Source organism: Sylvia atricapilla, chromosome 26 (genome assembly GCF_009819655.1).
Source record: "Sylvia atricapilla isolate bSylAtr1 chromosome 26, bSylAtr1.pri, whole genome shotgun sequence".
NCBI lineage: Eukaryota > Metazoa > Chordata > Aves > Passeriformes > Sylviidae > Sylvia > Sylvia atricapilla.
Genome location: NC_089165.1, coordinates 115,963 through 136,717, shown reverse-complemented (window position 1 = coordinate 136,717; position 20,755 = coordinate 115,963). Strand labels below are relative to the sequence as shown.

Here is a 20,755-nt window from a genome sequence, read left to right as displayed (position 1 = left end):
TATGGGATGGAGCAGCATCTTCCCAAGAACTGAGAGTTTGAGTCTTTAGTCTGGAGAAAAGGCTTGGAGAGGTATGATCCACGACTGAAGTGAATGGTCTGAAGCTGTGTCATGGGAGGTTTAGGTTGGATATTAGGCAAAGGTTCTCCCAGAGGGTGGTCAGACACTGACCAGGCTCCCCATGGTAGTGGTCACAAACCCAAGGCTGCCCGAACTCAAGGAGCGTTTGGATAAAGCTCTCAGAACCAGGGGGAGATTGTTGGGCTGTCCTTTGCAGGGCCAGGAGTTGGACTCGATGATTCCGCCCAGGATATTCGGTGAGTCAATGCTCAGGCTAACAGCAGCCCAGAGTCATTTCCCAGAGCTGCCCCGTGAACGGCCCGAGTAGCGGCACTGTGAGTGCAGGGCGTGGCACCAGGAGGAGCTCACGGACTGCTCGCCTGTGCTCCGCAGCCACAGGAAGAGGTACAGAGGGCAAGGCCGCACATGGGACGGAGACTCAGGGGAAACTGGCCCCGCTCCGACGGATGCGGCCGCCATGGTATACACGGTGCGCGGGCCGCAGGGAGTGATCGGGCCAACGGGTGCCCCGTAAGGAGTGGGCCCACGGGGACGCTGCCCAGATCGCCCCTCGCAGCTGCAGAACCGGGAACCAACCGGGAACCAATCGGGCACCCGCGAGAGCCCGCGAGTCCGCGCACGCGCAGCACCGGCCCGGCGCAGCCGTAAGTCGGGGCGTGCGCGGCGCGTGGGGCCCGCCGTGAGCGGTGCCGTCCGGCCGCGCGATGCATTGTGGGCGCGGCTGAGGAAGTAAAATGGCGGATCTGGCGAACGAAGGTAGGTGGGAGTTGCAGGCGTCGCTACCCCGGCCTACAGCGGCCCCGGCCCACAGCAGCCGCGGTCCCAGCCCGCAGCGGCCCTGCGATCCGCGTTCAGGGGCGCGTCCGGGAGCGCCACCTCCCCGCGGCCGTCTCGGTCCCAGTGGGGCGAGAGGCCGGACAAAGGGAGCGCCTTGGCCGGGCCATCGGTCTGTCCGCGAGGCCGGGGCGGACGAAGCCAGGCTGGGGCCTGCGTCTTTAAGTGCCTCCCGCGGGTCGGTGGCTCCGGGCCCGCGATGCGGCGACTTCCGGGGCCAGTGGCCGCCGGCGGGTCGATGCATCCTGAGCGCGGGCAGGGGGCCCCGCGCTGGGCACGGGCCCTGGAGCGGAGCAGCGAGCGCTGCGGCTCGGGCCCGGCTCTCAGCCTCCTTATGCCCCTACTTGTCCAGGTGCTTTTTGAAGTTATTGTCCACAACTTTCACACCACTGTAAATCTTTGCTTACGCTCACGTTAATCTTTTCTGTAGTTAAATTTTTGAGCTGAAAGCATCAGAGGTCCGCTAGTAAAGGAGCTTTTTTTTCTGAAGAGCATTCGGAGAACCTGAGCTGCAATACTGTAGTATTTGGGTATTCTTCCCCAGGGTGTGTACAGTGGTGTTTTAAGTGACAGTGGGTATCTATATTTTGCCTTTGGGAATGACAGATGTCTCTGTTTTGGCAAAAGTCAGTTTGCCCTGCTGTCTCTGTGGTACATCACTATACTTCTCAGTTAATGGAAGAGGGAAAGAAATGCCTAGAGGAAGGTGAATGAAAGTGTGTGTGAAGCCCATTCTTTCAGGACTGTCTTTTACTCTTGATCTCTTGTGTGAGTGGCAATTACCGTTCTGATATTAATATTAAACAACATGAAGCAAACAAATGTTGTAGTTGCAGCCTTTGAAGATGTAAGCTGCCAGCAGCTAACAATACAGTTACACTTAACAAATCCTGTGATGCAGCATGTCTTGGGCTGAGGCTTCCAGACTCAAGATGAGTTGTCAGTGCCTGAGGAAGCATGATAAGTGGTCTCAAGAACAGTAGTAGCCAAATCTGTGATGACTATTTGTGAGAAACTTAATGTCAGTATTTAATTTATATAGTGCCGTTATAATGACGTTGTAATAAACTTTTATGGGTTTTTTTGTCCACTTAGAACAGGAAGCTTGGCAATAGCTGTCTTAAATCATGCAAGCCCCTCACTTTACCTCTCCTTTCTGCTGGGGAACATTAAGCCCAACAGTTTACCAATATTTATTACATCTTTTGATGATAAATTGTTGTGTATTTCTATCTCTACTTGTGTTTTTCTGCAGGGTCTGGCTGGGATGGCAAGGGGGAGTGTGATCCCATCCTTACGACCCTTTCCTGCCTCCAGAGACTTACCTCACCTGTAAACCTCTTTAGTTTATATTCGCCCACCTTTCCAGAGTTGTCACCTTCATTTGTTGCTGTTGTTTCTTCTTGCAATAAGAACGTGATACAATCTTTCCTCAGATGAAGCAAGATCAACTTGCTTTGGAACTGTTGTCTCCTAATTCTAATATCATTGACGGTTACTAGTTTTGTTGAGTTCCATTTTTGAGGTGTATGTTCTTTGTATAACAGTAAAAATACACGCACTCCCAGAATTTGCATCTTTGTGCTGGAACTTTGAGAATTTTGTAGTCTTTCTACTTGGCTTATTTGCAGTCTCTGTCATGGGAAGGATCTTCTCAGGTGACTGCTTTCTCCTCATTTTTAAACACATAATTTAGTTTTATTTTTCCATTGTTTAGGTGAATGCTTTACTTCCTTGTGCCCAGGTATTTTCATCTTAATATGTTAAGTAACTATTTTTGTACTGATAATTCTTTGACTTTCTGCTTCATATTGGTCTTCTGTTGTTTATAACATTTGATAGCTCAATGTTCATGTTCACAGAAAGTGTGATTACAGCAAAGTTCTTAACATTCGTTAATCTTGATTGCTCTTGATTGATCAACAGTGCTGTCTCAATCATACTTTGTTGTGAGGTGTGAAGCTAATTATTCTTTAACACATAGTAGACACAAGTATCTAGATTGAGGTATCAGTCATTCTTGTAGACTATTTTTGTTTGGCATGTTTAAACAGTAGCTTTTATTGTCTGTCCATGCAGGTGAAACTCTAGATTTTTAGCTGTTTGATTACTGCAACAAACCTTTTCTTGGCCTTGAAAAGTGCTGAGTTTCATGCTTCCAGTGTCCTCTTATCTTACTAATACAAAGCTCTTTTAACCTGTAATTTTTACCATGACACCCATCTTTCAATTCATTGATTGGTGTTTCTGTTTCCAACAGCATATTAGTATTTTAGTTATCTTTACCTTCTAGGTTCTGATGTCTCTTAGACTACGAATGTCTTAAGTCACTGCTGAGCTGTCAGTACTGCCTCCAAGTAATCATTTTACCAATGTTCTTTACAATTTTGAACTATTTTCATGGATGATCTTTCTGTGATGCATTTCTTCAAAGCTACAAGCATTTCCTCTAATTATTACTTCCATTTTTTTCATTCTTATTGTTCCTCAAATCTTTCTCCCCGTTCATCTTTCCTTGGTTTCTAGTGAGTAGGTGAAACTGCTCCCTATCTCTTAATATTGGAGCGATGACCAACTGTATCTTGGCAGAACATTCTTGGTTTTTTAAGGGGGTCCTGTGCTGCGTAGAAGTGGGCTAAAAGATGAGGTAGTCTTAGTGCCACATTCCAAAGAAGTTTGTACCGCGGAGTTTCCTAGGAACAGATCCTGGTCTTGGCATTGCCTGACATAGTGGGAGATGAGCTGATAAATATGGAGCTAGTGAAGAGAGGAGAGTAACTTCTCCCTAGGTGTGTGAAGTTTGATTGACTTTGCTGCAAAGATAGAGTGACATTGTGATAAAAGTTTTGGGGACTGTTATTGTGAGAGTGACTATTAAAAACCAGGATTTTAGACTAGTAAGCACAACTGTTATTGGTACTAATGTATAATGTATATGGTTCTTGAGAAACTTTCTTTTAAGTCTTTGGTACTCCACTACTACATGTGTGAGTGTTGCTTTTAAGACATTCCAGCTAGAATACCAAAGAGAACTAGCACCTTCCTATTGGTAAATGTTTATGGGAACCTGAATGCTTTTCTCATTAACTTGCAGCTGATACACAGCTAGTAATTTGCTTGTGTGTAACTTACTGCTGAAGCTGCACTTTTAAGACAACAGAAACCCCTTGTGTGGGGAATCAATTACTTTATCTTTTCAATGGCTGAAAGGTGGTACAGATTTTTCTCAGGGCTAAAATTTGAAGGATGTGTTCACATTTCCCTTTCAGGATGTGTCTGCAACTTACTTCACTTTATGAAATTGCTGAGCATACAGTTCACAATCATAACAAGTTTGCTGTATGTAATAGCCTTAAGTTAGAGGATAGAGAGCAGTGTTGCAGGAAGGGATTTGGGGGTTCTGGTCAATGGCAAGTTGGATCTGAGTCAGCAGTGCCCTGTAGCCAGGAGGGCCAACCATGTCCTGGAGGGACGTCAGGTGAGGGAGGGGATTGTGTCTCTCTGCTCTGCCCTGGGGCAGTCTCACCTTGAATTCTGGTGGCACTTTTGGGCACCACAGTTTAAAAAAGACATTACGCTAATAGAGAGAGTCTGAAGAAGGACCACAAGGATGAGGAAGGGTCTAGAGGGGAAGCTGCATTGAGGAACTGCTGAGGACGCTTGGTTTGTTCAGCCTGGAGAAGGGGAGACTGAGGGGAGTCTTAAACCTCCTCATGAGGGGCAGGTAGCAGTCTCTACACTCTCGTGACCAATGACAGAGCTTGAGGAAACAGCATGAAGCTGAGTCAGAAGAGGTTTAGCTTGGATACCAGAAAAAGGTTTTTCACCAGAGGGAGACTGAGCACATAAGACTTCTCAGGGCAGTGTCACAGCACCAAGCCTGAGTTCAAGAAGTGTTTGGACAGTGCTCTCAGGCACAGGGTGGGATTGTTGGGGTGCCCTGTGCAGAGCCAGGAGCTGGACTTGATGATCCTGACGGGTCCCTTCCAACTCAGCACATTTTATGATTTTATGAGATGTACAGAAGGTGAGCAAACTGAAGTAGTTCCTTTCAGACTAATCTGTATAGTTTCTTTACCAGACTTGTAGGATGCTGACATTGCTTCTGTGCTGTTGGGGGCGGGGGAAGGGGCATGCAAGGAGTTGGGGCTTGTCCTGATTGTTTTATTCAGCTTGTCTAATGGTAGCTTTTGGACAGAGGAAGGTCTGCTGTTATTTTGAGGGAAAATCTGGCATTCACCACTGACTGTCTGCTGACTCTAGAAACAAGTGGGATTTTTTTCCCCATGGTGACTTCAGATGGATTAGTGGGTGCGAAGTTAGGCTGAGTGACATGTCTTAGTAATTCATGTCCAGCCACTATAAAGATCTATTTAATTGACAAGACAGAGCTATCTAAATGCTTTAATACTTCTTGTTAACACTTTTTTTGAATTCTTTATGTATTTTTTATCTACATTACAAAATAGTTGGCCTGCCTTGTGACTTTCTTTTTCTTATCGTATGAAAATAACCTACCTTTTTCTTTTCTGACTTGTAACATTTGCAGAAGTATCTCTTTTCCCCATGTCAGTCCTGTTCATCATGACATCAGTTATGAAGTTTGGAGATATTTTTTCGACTTGTGTTTCTCTTTTCTGACATGAAGTGTGACTGGATTTTACTTGTGGAGGTCTTTCGGTAGATAAGCTCTTAGTGGCAGCTTGCTCTTTGCTTTGATTGTCTTGTTAGCTATTGAAAGAGAATCTTGTGTTGTTACCAACGCCTTTTGAAATTTATAGTGCTGCAAATTGTCTGTATCTCCTAATATGTTACATTTAATATGATTGTTCTGCTCTTTGTAATGTAAATGGTGAAAAAATCCCCAAGAACATTTTTTCGTGGCCTGCAATGTTCCAATAAGCATAATTAAACCTTATTCTGAACTTGTATTTTCTTAACTCTTAGGTAAGTGTTTCACAAGTGGTAAATTATTATTCTGAGTATTTTCAGTCAGTTAACAGCCTTAATTGCTCTTCTTTTTAACACTCATTTATTGTTCACAGGTACACTTTTTCTCTCAGGTGATGTTATTACAAAGAGTTACAGCTGGAGTAGCTATTCCCAACTTGTATGCTTTTGTGGTGTTGAAGAGTGCCTCTTGAAATCGAAGCAAGGAGTTGCTTGCCAAGAAGTTGCACTGTAGGTTTTCCACGCCCCCCACCTCATGTAGTTTTCCGTGTAATCAGGCACTATTCCATTTCTAAATGTAATTTGGAGTAAATTTAAAAAGAAAAAGTGTTTGAAACATTGTGGTTCTTAGCTTTAAAAATAAATTCTCATCCTGATAACGTGGCTACAGCAGATCTGGTGCAGTCTTGAAAGTTATTTTCATGTCAAGGTTCCTTCTAAAATTTAAAGATTAACATGAATCGCCAAGATATTTGGTGATCTGGGTTGCATGTCCTGTGAGCAGACTGGATGTGTTCTGCCTAGAGGAAAGAAATCTTCAGAGAGGTATATCTGGAGCTTATCAGGGTCTGAGAGGAGGTTCTTAGAGAGACAGACCCAGGCCCATCAGAGTGGTGTATGTTGAAAGGACAAAGACAAAAGGTGAGAGGTGGAATGAGATGTTCAGAGTGGAAATAGGGGAAAGGTTGGGATTTTGTTGTGGTAGTAGGTTTTTTTGCCTTAAGGACAGTCAAACAGTAGAAAAGAGATTACTCTGGGGGGCGGCTCAGCCTCCATCCTTGGGTGTTAAGGCCAGGCTGGATAACCTGATTAATCTGGCCTGATATCCTAACTGACCTTACTTGAAGCAGGAGATTGGACTAGAGACCTCCAACCTGATTTGTGCTGTGTCCTTATGGCAGAGGCATAATGGGCTCAGCAGTGAAGAACGTGACTGCTTTTTTGGCCCTTGTCACTGCTGGGCTGTGAATGTTGTCAGGAATGCCATCCACAGGTCCATGAAGTAACCTGTGCCAGGGCCTCACCACCCTTCCAGGGAAGAATTTCTTCTTAATATCTCATCTAAATTTACCCTCTGTCAGCTTAAAGCCTTTCCTCCTTGTCCAAAGTCCCTCTCCAGCTCTCTTGGAGCCTCTTTAGGCCCTGTAACAGGCTCTGAGGTGTCTCCAGAGCCTTTTCTGCTCCAGGTGAACACCTCCAGAGCTGTCCCAGCCTGTCCCCAGAGCAGAGGGGCTTCAGCCATCGGAGCATCTCTGTGGCCTGCTCTGGACTCACTTCAGCAGCTCCACGTCCTCCTGATGATGTTCCCCTGGGCTGGGGGCAGCTTTTCAGGTGAGGTCTCACCTGAGTGGGACAGAGGGGCAAAATCCCCACTCCCCTGCTGCCCATGCTGGGGGTTCAGCCCAGCACAGGCGGCGTTTCTGTGTTCCAGTGCCCCTGGCTGGGGCGTGTTGAGCTTATCCACCTGCACCCACAAGTCCTTCTCCCCAGGCCTTTTCTCAATCCTGCTCAGTCTGTGTTTGTGCTTTAGCTTGCTCTGTCCCATGTGCAGGAGTTGCCCTTGACTTTGTAGACATTCATAAGGTTTGCACAGTCCCACCTCTCCACCCTGTGCAGGTGGCATCTCTTCCCTCCAGGGTATTGGCTATGCTACACAGCTTGGTGTCATTGGCAGACTTCCTGTGGGTGCCCTCAATCCCACTGTTCATGTCAACAACAGAGATATTAAGCAGTGCTGGTCCCAAACTTGGTCTCCACTTGGGCACTGAGCTATTGACTGCAACTCTTGAGTGCAGCTACCAGCAAATTGCTTCTTCAGGGAGTGGTCTGTCTATCCAATTTAGAGGCAAGGATTTCCTGTGGGACAGTGTCAGATGTTTTGCACGAGTCTAAGCAGAGTGTCAATTGATCTTCCCTTGTCCACCAACACTGTAACAGTCATAGAACCAAATTTGTCAGGTGTGGTTTGCTCTAAGTGACGCCATGTTGCCCCTCACCAATCACTGTCTTTTTTTCCATGTGCCTTAGCACAGTTTCCAGGAGGGCCTGCTCCACGATCTTGCCAGGCATAAAGTGAGGCTGGCCAGCCCACCCCAAGTCTGTCTTTTCTCCCTTTTTGTAAATGCGGGTTATGTTTCCCCTTTTCAAGCCACTGGGAGCTTCCTCAGATGGCCATGACTTCTCACTGAATGGAGAGTGGCTTAGCCGCTTCTTCTGATGGTTCCCTTAGGACTCATGGATGCATTTCATGAGTTCCCATGGACTTGTGCACCTTCAGCTTTCTTAGATGGTCTCAAGCCTGTTTTCCAATAGCAGGCACCTCCTTCATTCTGCCAGTCTCTGCTGCTTTCCCCTTTTATAATTTGAGTGGAGTGTTTGGAGCACTTCTTGGTGAAGATGGAGTCAAAAACAGCATTGGGTACCTCAGTTGTCCATATCCATGGAAACCAGGTCTCCTATTTCCTACTGGAGAGGGCCCACATTTTTCCCTAGCCTTTCTCTTATTACCAGTGTACCTGCTGAGGTGTTTTTTGTTGTTGTTGTTGCTCTTGACCCCTTGGACTATTTTCAATGAATCATTTCATGCTTCACTATGAGTGTAACACCTTATGGCTCCTAGAAGTGCACCAGCTGCCATGGTTGCATTCGTGTGAGTGGATGTTTTGTCTACCTGTGGGAAATGTGGTTGACATGGGAGAGTTTGCTACAGGTACTAGTGGTCATGCATCTAGGTTAAAATCTCATAATAAATAGTATATATGATTTGAAGACGGTATCTCTGCATGAGCTATGGAGGTAGTGTTTTCTGTTTCTGCATTCTGATTTCCACAGCTTGTGAAGGAAGCTCAGCAGGTTTAATAGTACGTGTTTTTCTGACAGCGTATAGGGCATTTATCTAATGACTTGATGGTAAAATATGTTAAAGAAATTTAGCCTGTGAAATCCAGCTCCTGATGGTTTTGTAGTTAATTCATGCAGGTTGAAATATCTGCAAAGTGAATAAACTGTGGGAAGGAGTTCTGTGGATTCAGTTGGTTTTCAGTTATGGATTCCATTTGATTTGACAGCCTAAAACCATTCAGGTTTGTATGGTTCCAGATCTTGAGATTGGAGAGGTACTGTCTCTGATGCTAATTATTGAAGGTTTGCTTTCCTTCTTACATGCTCAGACTTTATCTGAACACTCTTATCAAGACTGACTTGGTTAGAAAATTGACATTTCTTCAGATCTTTGTTTTGTTTCTGGCTGCTTTTCTGAAGAAAAAGAGCAAGTCTTGTCCTTAGTTTTTAAGGACTATGTGCTCTGACTGCTCCTCTCTTGGTGAAGGCGATCTCATGTTCTCTTATATGCATTTTACTTGAAGTTTGAAGGTTGAGGGTTTTTCCTTTATATGTCATGCTTTATATTCATTTTAAGTTGCTGACAGTTTAGTGGACCTGGCAGATCCATTTTACCATAAGTCATCCTTCAGACACCCTGCTGTAACAAAAGAACGTGACCGTCTGGCCCAGAGGTTGGCTAGTACAAATAACGGTGGAATTCTTGTTTTGGACCAGCACTTGACTGGAAAAACTGAAGAACAACCAGATATCTGCATTTTTGATCTGCAAAAATAAAACCTTGGTAAGGGGGTTCTTCAGTTGATTTGAAACATGGTATGTGTGAGACCTTTTGTACAAAAGACATTAAATGCTGGAGAGCTCTACATAAATGCATCTAAAAACATAACTAGAAATAGGAACCAAAAGCTGAAGCTGGACATTTGAATGGGAAATTTGATACTAGAATTTTTTATCAAGTGCAGAAATGGATGATTGAGGGCAGTAATACTTTGCTCTTGATGCCGTCAATGAAAATGTTCACCCAAAATTTAAATAAGGCTTAGAAAAATATGCGTTATTTAATGAAGGTGGTCAGATCAGGCAGTCTAGTGGTCCCTTGTTGCCTTGGGCTAGAATAAGGGAGATGTTTCCAGCACTGTGGTTTTGTTGCAGACATCAGAAAGGACACGATGAACAAGTGTTCTCTGTGTCTGTTTCTGAGTAGCACTGGTACAGTTGTTGGCTATGAGTGCCTGTTGTCTCATCGTCATCCCTGTCAGTTGGTCTCATAGTCAGCAAGAGAAGTAGTGAGATTCTTGGACCTTAAATACTGGTTGACCATTCTTATTTGTCACAGCTGGAGTCTCAAATACTTGGAGTTTTTTCACTCTCTTTTGTTCTTTCATCTATTTCTTTTTTCCCTAGGAGCTTTGTGCTGTTCCTGACATCTGTCTTCTCTTTTCCTGAGTGCTTAGTTTACAGTCACTGGATTCCATGTCCTATTTTGTTGTGTTACTTCTCATCAATTTCTCTGGCTACCCATTCCATCTTTCACCAGTTGTCCCGTGTTTTTCTCTGCACTGCATTGTTGTTCAATCTTTTTCTTTGCTTTTTTCTCTCTCAGTATTCCATCCTTTATTATGCACTAGACAGGCAAGTAGATTTTTTGTTCAGTTCTCCTTGGTATTTGTGGAATTTGTTGCAGGAGTCTCTTGTAAGGTGTGTGTGACATTCAAGTCACATTCTGGTAGATCTCCCTGTTGATTGGTTTGGCAGAGGGCATACTGCTGTAGCAGGAGCATTAACAGCACTAAAGTACACCACATGGTATTAAGAAATAACTGTTACTTCAAAGGCTAGTGGTTAAAAGCTTGTCCATTGCCTCAGTGAAACCTCCCACAGGCAGGTTATACCAAGGCCAAGGGAATGAAAATGCATCCCTGGCTTGTTTCAACACACTGTGGTTTTTGGGACAGGTATTACATTTAAGGATCTTGATTGCTTGCGCTTCTGAAATGGATCATCTGCATTGCTCTTATTAATAAGCATTTTTAAGATTCAGCAGTACTTGACAGATAGATGTTCTTAAAAAAAAAAAAAAAGGAAAAATGAGCAGGCAAAAGGGGACATCGTAAGTAGCTTATTTTCTTGATTAATTTTACTGTTTGTAAAACAAGTTATGCCAGTCTTGCAAGATCAGTCTTGAAGTGTTTTTTGGTTTTGCTGTGGGTTATCCCTTTGAGTTAGATCCATAGAAAAGTAAAGAGAGGCTCTTCTACCTTCACAATTAAAATGCACAGTTCTGGTAGTACTTTTGTGTATGTCAGCTAAAGTTTCACTTTTTCAACCAAACTGATCTAATGCTAGCAGTTCCCAAATGGGCAGTTTCACCCCTTTTTCCTTATATGGTGATCCAAGTATTTACTGATGCTGCAACTGATTCATGAAAGATTTTGTGATACTGCTCTTCTACTGCTCTTTTTTTTTTTTTTTTTTTTTTTTTTTTTTTTTTTTTTTTGGTGCAAGGTAGCTTTATATTTCATTTTTTATTTTTTTGTTGTGCTAGCCTTTCAAGCTCTGGAAGTTTTAAATTTTTTAATCTTCTTAGATGTCTGGACTTTTTTGTAAGACTGGATAACTGCAAAGGTGGAAATTTTTGGCTAATTTCTTTGCAATTAGCGAGATTGGAAGCTTTCCCTAAATCCCATTTTTCAGACTGAAAGACAGACTGAAATATTGTACTCATTTTTAGCCCTACAAATATACAGGAGGGATGCTGACTGCATAGTGTGTGTGCAGCTTCTCTTCAAATATAACTCACATACAAGGTGCATCAGTTTGTTGAACTCTCAGGAATTCTCACATCTGCTTTATCACACACACTCTTTGTGTATGTGTACGTTTTTTATTCAGGACACTGAGGTAGTTGTGAAATCTCAAAGGACAATGGAAATATACGCTCATTCTAGACATTAATTCTACTCTTGTAGACTAGATGCTGATGTGCTTATTTAGAAAATAGCATCCTACTAATATTTGATTCAAGGCTTTAAAATGAAAGCACATGTGTTCTTAAATTATGCAGAAAAGACTGATTCCTCTGTAATAATGTCACATATCCAGTTTGGATTTTAGACCTGCAGATATTGATTTAGGACCTTTTTGAAGTTTTTGATGATAATGAAATGCAAGTGTAATGAAATATCAGTGTTAAGTGACCTTTAAGAAAGGGATATGTGGGGGTGTACAACAAACTTCCTTTTCATTAATGCATGACAACGAGGAAGGAAAAGCATCTGTTCAGCTAGTGAACTGCTGTAGCAAAGGGTCTTTTCCTCCTGATATACCAAAGTATGGTACAAGTACTAGCTTGAAAGTGATCTGGAGGGGAAACACAAATGGCTTTCAGACAATTGGTCGTGTTGTTTGCCTTAAAACACTCCTTTTTACTTTTGATTATCAAGTCCTTATAAGCATCTATTACCAGGAACTGGTAGAAACATTATGTGTAACTGAGATGTAACTAGCTTAGGGATTCATTGTTGGTAAAAGCATCATAGAACATAATATTTTCATAATAGTCAAATATGAATGTGGTTGGAAAAAACCCCAATGATTTCTTTTTTTACAGAAAAACCTGCCATTGCTCCGCCTGTCTTTGTATTTCAGAAGGATAAAGCACAGAAGGTAAGGAGATATTGATACTTTTTTTTTGTTTTGATCTTAGCCCTGATTCTTTCCTTCCATGATCAGCCCTTTATCTGTGTTGTTGTGAAGCTGAAGATGGCTAATAGAGCATTAACATCATCGATGGGCATAGGGCAAGCAGGTACTGAAGGGCTAAAAGTGGGAAGATATATGGGGGTTTCACAATACATGTAGCTCTTCAGTCAGAAGACTGACCAGTGTGAAAGAAAAAGTATGGTGAAGGTGTATCTTGAACCTGTGGCAGAGGACTGCTGACACTTGAGTTGCATGACAAAGCTATGAAATTTGTTTTCTCATAATAGGGTTAAGATAAAGCAAAGAAGACTGGTCTAGATTATTGCCTTTCACCTCAGTGTGTTTAAATGTTTCTCATATATTTGGTTAGTATGCTGTGAAGTGTCTGGTTACCTCTGGAAGTGATAATTCTCTTCCCTCATCTCAATATGGTATTTAATTCTGTCTGTTTAATAGTAAAAGCTATTAAGATTTATTGGGAAAAAAAATCAAAGTTACTCTTGTTTCTGTTGAAGATGGTGGGAACCACAAGAAGTGTATGATACACTTTCAGTTGGATCACTGGATTGTTTTGTAATCTGTGGAGTCAGAAATGTTTGAATTGAAATACTGAACCATTTTTCAGTTGATAGCTTTTCTTTGGTTTGGAACAAGTACCAGACTCAAGCTTTCTCACAGGTTCAGTAGGCATATTCCTCAGCAGGAGTTTGAAACAGTTTCTCAGCTTGGAAAGGATTGATGTCGGCTGTCCTCCTAATATTAGCTGATCAAATTAAAACTGCCAGAAAGTACTTTCAAGACCTTCTTTTAATTACATTTTTTTACAGTGACTGTTTACATATACCCTGGAATGAAGGGAATGGTAGTGTTTGCTCTACCAATTCTGGTCACATTTCCTTTTAGAAAACAGCTCCCAATAACCTGCTGTTGCTTAGACTGTTCTGAGGTCCCTTCTGAGTTCCATTATGGTGAGTGTTCTCTGCAGGTGTGCTTTACCCTGGCGGTGATCATAGCAGTGTGCAATCCAGGCCGAGTGACATGGTCCTGTGTCCGTTTTTGCTGGCCTGGTCCTTACATGCCAAGAAAGCAGTTCTTGTCCTCTCAAGTTCCTTCATGTTGGGCTTTTGCTTCTGCAGCCCCTCCAGCAGCCTGTACACTGCATGCCGTCAGCATTAAGCTGTGCAAGCTCCTACATTGGGCTGAGAGGTCTGTTGCACTCTGATAGGTCTCAGCAAAATAATTGTAAAAATATATTAATTAAAGGCATAATGTATTTTGTGGCTGGCAGAGAGGATCTAGGAAGGGAAATCTGTTATTTAATCTGCCTGGCTACCTCTGAGGATGCTGAGGTGGTGCTGAGCAGGTAGCTGTATTCAGGACTGCTTCTGCCTTGGCACAGTCAGAAAGTCTGGCTTTGTTGGGTGGAGAGTCTGGGGTTTCCTGTGCGTCTTGAAGGCACAAGAGTTAGAGATAAGTTATAAATTGGTCTAAATGCTAAGTGGTAATCGTGCTGTCATTGGAGCTGGCAACTGGTGCTTTGGGCACCGAATAAGTCTGGCTTGGGAGGGAATAGGGGCCTGTTCCTTAAAACAGATCAGGGAGTCTAGTAGTAGCATCTGTCAGTTAGTTGCTAATTTTCAAAGCAGTAGCAGACATAAATGCTTATGCTAAACTGTGTATTGCATGGTGATGTAGGATTTTTTTAAAGGAAAAGGGAGAGTGATTAATAATTTTAGTCACTTTTATTGTAATGTATTCAACACTGCAGAGAAGAATTTGTAGAAGCATCAGTGCTGTGCATCTTGCAGTTTGATTAAATTAAGAGCTTGTTGCTTGTGCCAGTAGTTGTTTTTTGTAGTACAGATACAATAGTAGTGTAGTCAGTACATTATGCTGTGAGCCCAAAGTAATGGCCACTTAATCCATGCTGTACGTATCAGAAGCTAGCATTCAGGCCATCTTTAGTCGACTTCATTAAGGAAAAGTGCCTCAGGTTACCTACTGGTTAAGATCTTCCACTGTGTTTTCAGAAGGACTTAATAGTGTTTCCATTAAGTGTTTCCAAGAAGGATAAACTCTGTTACTGTTTCTGTAAAAGGTGCTTGGTTAAAAGCATTGCCTACCACAAAAAACTATCCTTACTAAAGTTAACGGGGAACTCATGTAAACAGAGGAGTTTTAATAGAGTAATGTTTCAAAGAAAATGCAAAAGTAGCTTCAAAATAGTTGTCAAACAGCACACTACTTGAATATGTAATTTCTCAATATAAATTATAATTTTAATTTAGCAAAATGTCTGTCAAGTAACGTTTTTCTGTAAGCAAAAGTGTTAGTGGGGGCTTTATAGTGCTGGTACAGAAGACTGACAATAAGTTGAGGAGGAGGAAAAAGCATTACATTGTGTATTCAGTTAACTGTCTGTGATGGTTACTTATATGATTGCCTGGTCTTTTTTCACATGAACGTGGACATCCTGAGCAGAATTATTTCATGCGTAGATACACATGAAATAAGATCCTCTTAGTATTACAGGTGGGTTGATATAATTCAGTGGTCTTACTGACTTTCCTGGAACTAACAGTAGTGTCTACTATTAAATGAATTTTTTCTTTTTCTAGAAATCTTAAGTTTGTGTTTGGAAGGTATCTGACATTTGGGTCATACCAACACCATGAAACACTTGAGGCTTGGAGCAGAGTGGCTGGAAAGCTGCCTGGTTGAGAAGGACCTGGTGGTCCTGGTCAACAGCAGCTGAACATGAGCCCAGGTGGCCAAGAAGGCCAATGGCACCTGGCCTGTACTAGCAATGGTGTGGCCAGCAGGACCAGGGTAGTGACTGTCCTGTGATGGGCACTGCTGAGGCATTTGAAATCCTGGATTCAGTTTTAGGCCCCTCATGACAAGAAAGTCATTGAAGATCTAGAGCATGTCCAGAGAAGGGAACAGAGCTGGGGAAGGATCTGGAGCACAAGGCTGATAAGGAGCAGCAGAGGGAGCTGGGGGGAGTTCAGCCTGGGGAAAAGGAGGCTCAGGGTGATCTCACTCTCTACAACTCCCTGACAGGAGGTTGGAGCCAGGTGGGTGCCAGGCTCTGCTCCCAGGTAATAAGGGACAGGATGAGAGGAAATGACCTCAAATTGTGCTGGCATGGTTTAGGCTGGATATTGGGAATTTCTTCACCAAAAGGGCTGTCCAGCCGTGGCACAGCTGCCCAGGACAGTGGTGGAGTCTCCATCCCTATAGGGATTTAAAAGCTGTGTGGATGTGGCATTTGGGGACATGGGTTAATGGTGGACTTGGCAGTGCTGAGGAGAGCACTGGACTTGGCTGGACTCTGCTCTTGGAGGAGTTTTCCAACCTGAACAGTTCTGTGGTTTTATGATCTTTTTCTCCACTAGAAATTGGAAAATATTCAGCATGTTCTAGGACAAAGTTCATACTAGTCTGGAAAGTAATTTTTCAACTGCGTCTTTCAGCTAAGGATGTACACACTTGAATAAAACATCAGAACTTGCAATTTGACATGTTTATTTAGAGGGGCAAAAAGTGCGTGGGGTTCATAGTGCTGCCCCTTAATTTTGCTTTTTATAAGGAGTTTTGAGTTTTCTTTTTCAGTTTAAGACAGGGTTAGTCTGTCCTTGTTTTCCATTTAGATGTCAATTAATGGTGGATGTGAAGTTGGTAGTTAGTAAAGAAGAGTAAGAATGAGTCTGCGTTTTCATGATTTTTCATGTCTCCTTCACTATTTGAGAACTGTTTTTACAGTGTGTGAAATGTAGTCTTGCAAATATCTGGATAGTAGCACTGCTCTTTGTGTTAAGCAGAGTTTCTAGTGCTGACACCAGTTGGAAAATTGCATCAGCTTAAGGCTCAAACTGTTGAGATCTGAATTAAATATCTAAATTGATGGATACAATTTATATCTGTGCTTAATATTAGATGCCTCTTTATCTAGTGTTTCTGCTCTGAAACTGATTCTAGCTTCTGCCATAAAACCATTTCATGACAAGTTTCTGGCCATAGGTTACTTTAAGTAATTTTCTGAAGTTAACTTTTAACATGCATTTCTGAGATGAAGGTATTCTGTTGTTTTTGGGTTGACACGTGTTTAAGCAATTATATTAGCTCAAACAAATATAATCAGTAGTAGTGTAAAGAAACACTTCATCCAAAAAATGTTTTTAAGTAGTATTATTTGTTCTGCAAATTTGAACAATGGTAATCTGGTTGTTACTGATTGTCATCGTGTATAGGATCATTATAACCTCCCTAGTCACAAGTACAGGAAAAGGTAGATTCTCCACTCAGACTTAAAAAACTTTTGCACTTGAAAATGCCATTGTTTATGATGTGGCTTGTGCCTTGTCCTCTTCCCTCTACCAGTCTGAGTTCGGGTATTTGTAGAATATAGAAAAGAGCACTTTATTTCTAGTTTGTTGTATAACTTTTTTTGATGAGTGTACTGCTTTCCATAAGTGAATTGATAGTGGTGGTCTTTTAAGATTGACTCTGAAAAAACGTAAATTTTATGTGATACTTGGGTCATATGCCAAAGCAGTACAAAGAGTTTAAGGGGTAACTGGGTCCTAAATGCAAAGGTTCTGGAGTGAATAAGGGGTTATGCTGTTAAATTGTTGTAGCTGTCATCATGGTCTTAACTATGGAGTTTTAAAACTAGGTATGGAGCTGTAAAAGAAAGTGATGTTGGCATTCCCAGGTAACCTGGAGAGCAAAATCATGAGTTAATTTTTTTTTTTTTTTAAGGTATGTGAAGTTGGGGTTAGTTGAAGTCCTGCTTTGATGTAGTGTTATTTGGAAATGCTTGAGTTTTGTTGGTTTGGGGGGCATATGACTAGAAAAGGTTCTTCATGCTGTGGCCATGACTTACAGGTTTAGGACAGTGGCAGAGAGAACTGTGAATGAAATAATTTGTGTACGGAGAGGCAAAGCATTCCCTTTCCCAGTCTGTCTCAGCATTGTTAGCATGTCTGCTAAGAGGTTTTGTTAGGATACCCAGTGGAACTGTAAGTCCATAGTATACTTAAGGAGTTAAAATTTATGCTTTCAGAGTTCATAATTGTGAATATATTGCTGTACTTAAGAGAACAGTCATGATGGTATTTGGACAGATAGTCCTGCAAGAAAATGCTTGGAGTAATATAAAGAGGCTGGTGAAGTCAAACGCTGTTAGGCATATAGGCAAGAGTTGTCCTTGGCTCTATGCAGGTAAAAAAATGTGAAAAGATATACTGAGAGTAGTCTTTTTAGGCCATTGGATAGAGGTGCTGGAGTGAAGAGAATGAGGAAAGGAGTTGCAAATTGCTCAACTTAGAATTGGGAGGAAAAGCTGGTCCAAGAGTACTTGCACCAGTCTTTCCTGAAAAAGAATATTATTTCCTTGCCTGTGTTTGGTGACTGTCGTATCATGAGAGTCTTAGCTTTTAAGTATTCCTTCATATCTCTCCTTGTTTTCTGCAGTGCAGAAGAAGCCAAGTCTCCAAAAAGACTTAGATGTATTTAGTCTAGGTGTGTTATTGTTAGTTTTAATAAAACAGAGGTTGTTGGATCTGGCTGAGGAAGGTGAATTTGTGTAGATGGGTTCCTAACATTTTTCATCTCTCCCTTGATCTTTGCCATACTGTTTAAGAGACAGGAGCAGGTTTCTGTCAAGTTCTCCTTAGAACTGTATTTTATAAGGCTGTTTTCTCTAGAGAAGAAGAGGCTCAGGGAGGGGACACGTTTCTCAGACAAAATATGCCAGCAAAAAAGGAAGAGAGTGGACTGTTCACCAGCTCCAAAGAGCTTCCATAAAGAGCTTAGATCAGAATTCATGAAGCTAAGAGACTAGGAAACACTTTCAACAGTATGCATGACTAAGGATTAAAATTAATTTTAAGAGTTCACAATTTTCTTTGGATATGCTTTTTTGAGAATAGCTGTACAACTTCTGTCTGGAGCAGTTTTGGTTTGATAAATCCTTGAGTCCTTTGTTGGTCTTGTCTTCAATGACTTAAACCATATACTATTCACAAAATTCTGAAACTTACAGTAATTTTCTATTAATATAATTTTTATAATATAATTTTATGTATTTATATGTTGACCATGAAATTTGTATCATGGATTCAACTTTTTCTTCATAGAAGTGGTAATTTGCTATAATTTTTTTTTGCGTGTTTCTTTTGTGGTTCTTGAAGCAGATATTACAGTCTTGCTTAGGAGAGAAATCAGATTTATGCTTTTTTCACTTTTTGAAATGCTTGATACCAAGTATTTCAAGTATTACAAGCATTATTAAAATATGTTAGATGTTTACTGAGCATACTTTAGGATATTCGTAACTGTGTTGATATTGTAATTTCCAATTTTAAGTGCTTAGTACAAATGTGTATTGAATGTTCTTACCTCTTCTTCATTATTATCAGTTTTCTGAACTGTACCTAGAAGTCAGTGTAAATTTCTGATAAGGCTCTTGTGGTTTTGGGGCTTTTTTACATATATTGTAAGTGCTATGACTGGTTCCAGGTAGCCTTTTCCTGCTGTTATCCCCAGACCAAAAGGTAAGGATAGGTTGCTAGACTGCTAGATTTTGTTAAATGTTAGGTGAAAAAATGTCTTTATCTCTTCTCATTCTGTGGTGTTTTAAGTTAGTGTTTGGGTCTGTTATTAACAACTAAATATTAACATGTTAGATAACTTTGATAGTACAAAACCCCAGCATCCTGAACTTTTACCTGACATCCATATTATTATCCCCATAAATATATTTTGACTATTTTGAGCCTCAATTGTAGTAATTTCTTGCATGATAAAATTTCATGTATTGCTGGCTTTTGTTACTACAACAAGACAAGTGCTACTTGAAGAACTTGGCTCTTAAGATGTTAAGTGCTGCTGTTTATTTTTGAGGCTTTTGCTTACTTTCTTGCATGGGCCTGGGCAGTGATGGGCATCTTTAGTCTCTTTGTTCTACCAAGTATTTCCTGGGTGCAAGCCAAGGTTGTGTGCTTTTGAGTGCCATCTTTTCCTTTCTGCTTAATTCTTCAGATACTTCATCATAAGATGCAAGAAGCTCAGCCCACAGATGGCAAGTGGGAGCACATCTTTGGCCTGCGTGTTAACCACGGGCTGTAACTTAGTCCGTAATCACAGTACAGTTGTTTGTGCTGAAAGCCTTTTTAACTTTTTCATTCTTCAGATGTGTACAGAATATGATAATGCTAACTTGTTGTACAAACAGGGATGTGCGGCATTAAATGATGTGAAGGAATGAAAAGCCTGTGGCAAAAGTTCCTCAAATACCAAATCCCATTAGGGTGCACTGTCACTTCCCTCCTTGAAATAGATTGAAACTTGCTAATTTATGAAAAAAAAAGCACTGGTGTTGCTTTTCAAATAATTCACCATCATGTGAATATGAAAGGATCCTGTGTCTTGTGTGAATGTTAAAATAATTACATTCTGTGAGAATTTTATAACCAACCTCACCTCCCTCAAAAGTGGGCTGAAGAGGCAGTGATAGATACTTACTTAGAGTAATTATCTTATTTTTATATCTGAATCTGTAGGTAAAAGTTGTTAAAAAATGTATATTATATAGTTGGCTGCTCGCAAATATTAACATGACTACTATATGTATAATTACACTGTATTATATTTTATTAATAAGAGTTTAGAAGGGTAATGAAAGTGTATTTTCTGATTATACCAGAAAGTTAAGACTGAGTTGTGGTTTTTTGTTTTTTGTGTTTTTTTTTTTTTTTTTTTTAATCTCTTCTTTGTAACATCTTAACCACCAAGCCGGAAGTTATTGGGGGAGGGGGGGTAACCTTGTGACCCTGCCTTAAAAAACCTGTTAACTTTCTGTTTTCTTATTTAAATGAAAAAAACCCCCAAAAAACAGAGAACCTCAGAAGAAAATTTGCACCCGTGTAACCAGACTGAGTGGAGCCACCCACAAAATAAATCTATTTGATAAGATAATCTGGAATACTTAAAACTGATCACAAGAAAAATGTTTGATTAACATCTCTTGAATATTCAACACAGCAGTCCTTAAAGACAGAAGTTCTAAAAGGGTGAGGGGGGCTACGGGCAGACCTTGTGTCAAGCCCCCTCAGCTGAGAGGCTTCGCTTATTCTGTCTCCTAATTTGTCTATTTTTTAATTTTTAAATTAAATTTATATTTTTTTAAAAAAAGAGTGGAACTCATTTTTCACAAAGCTAAAAGCTGTCCTTTAGTCCTTGAGGGAGGGGAGAGGTTAAACCCCAACAAGACTGTAGCTGGCAAAATCCTCTTTGCTGGGGACACAGATGATTTTTGGTAGCTTTCAAGAGTGCATTT

At 41.3% G+C, this 20,755-nt stretch overlaps 1 protein-coding gene across 1 annotated transcript in view; it reads left to right on the top strand.

Annotated features, from left to right (window-relative positions):
• Positions 1-726: 726 nt before the first annotated feature.
• The window catches only part of RANBP3 (RAN binding protein 3), a 54,423-nt gene continuing 34,394 nt past the window's right edge, over positions 727-20,755 (top strand). The window contains 2 exon segments of the mRNA XM_066336071.1: positions 727-837; positions 12,320-12,375. Of these exon segments, the coding sequence (XP_066192168.1) occupies positions 816-837; positions 12,320-12,375 (78 nt within the window). The 5' untranslated portion in view covers positions 727-815.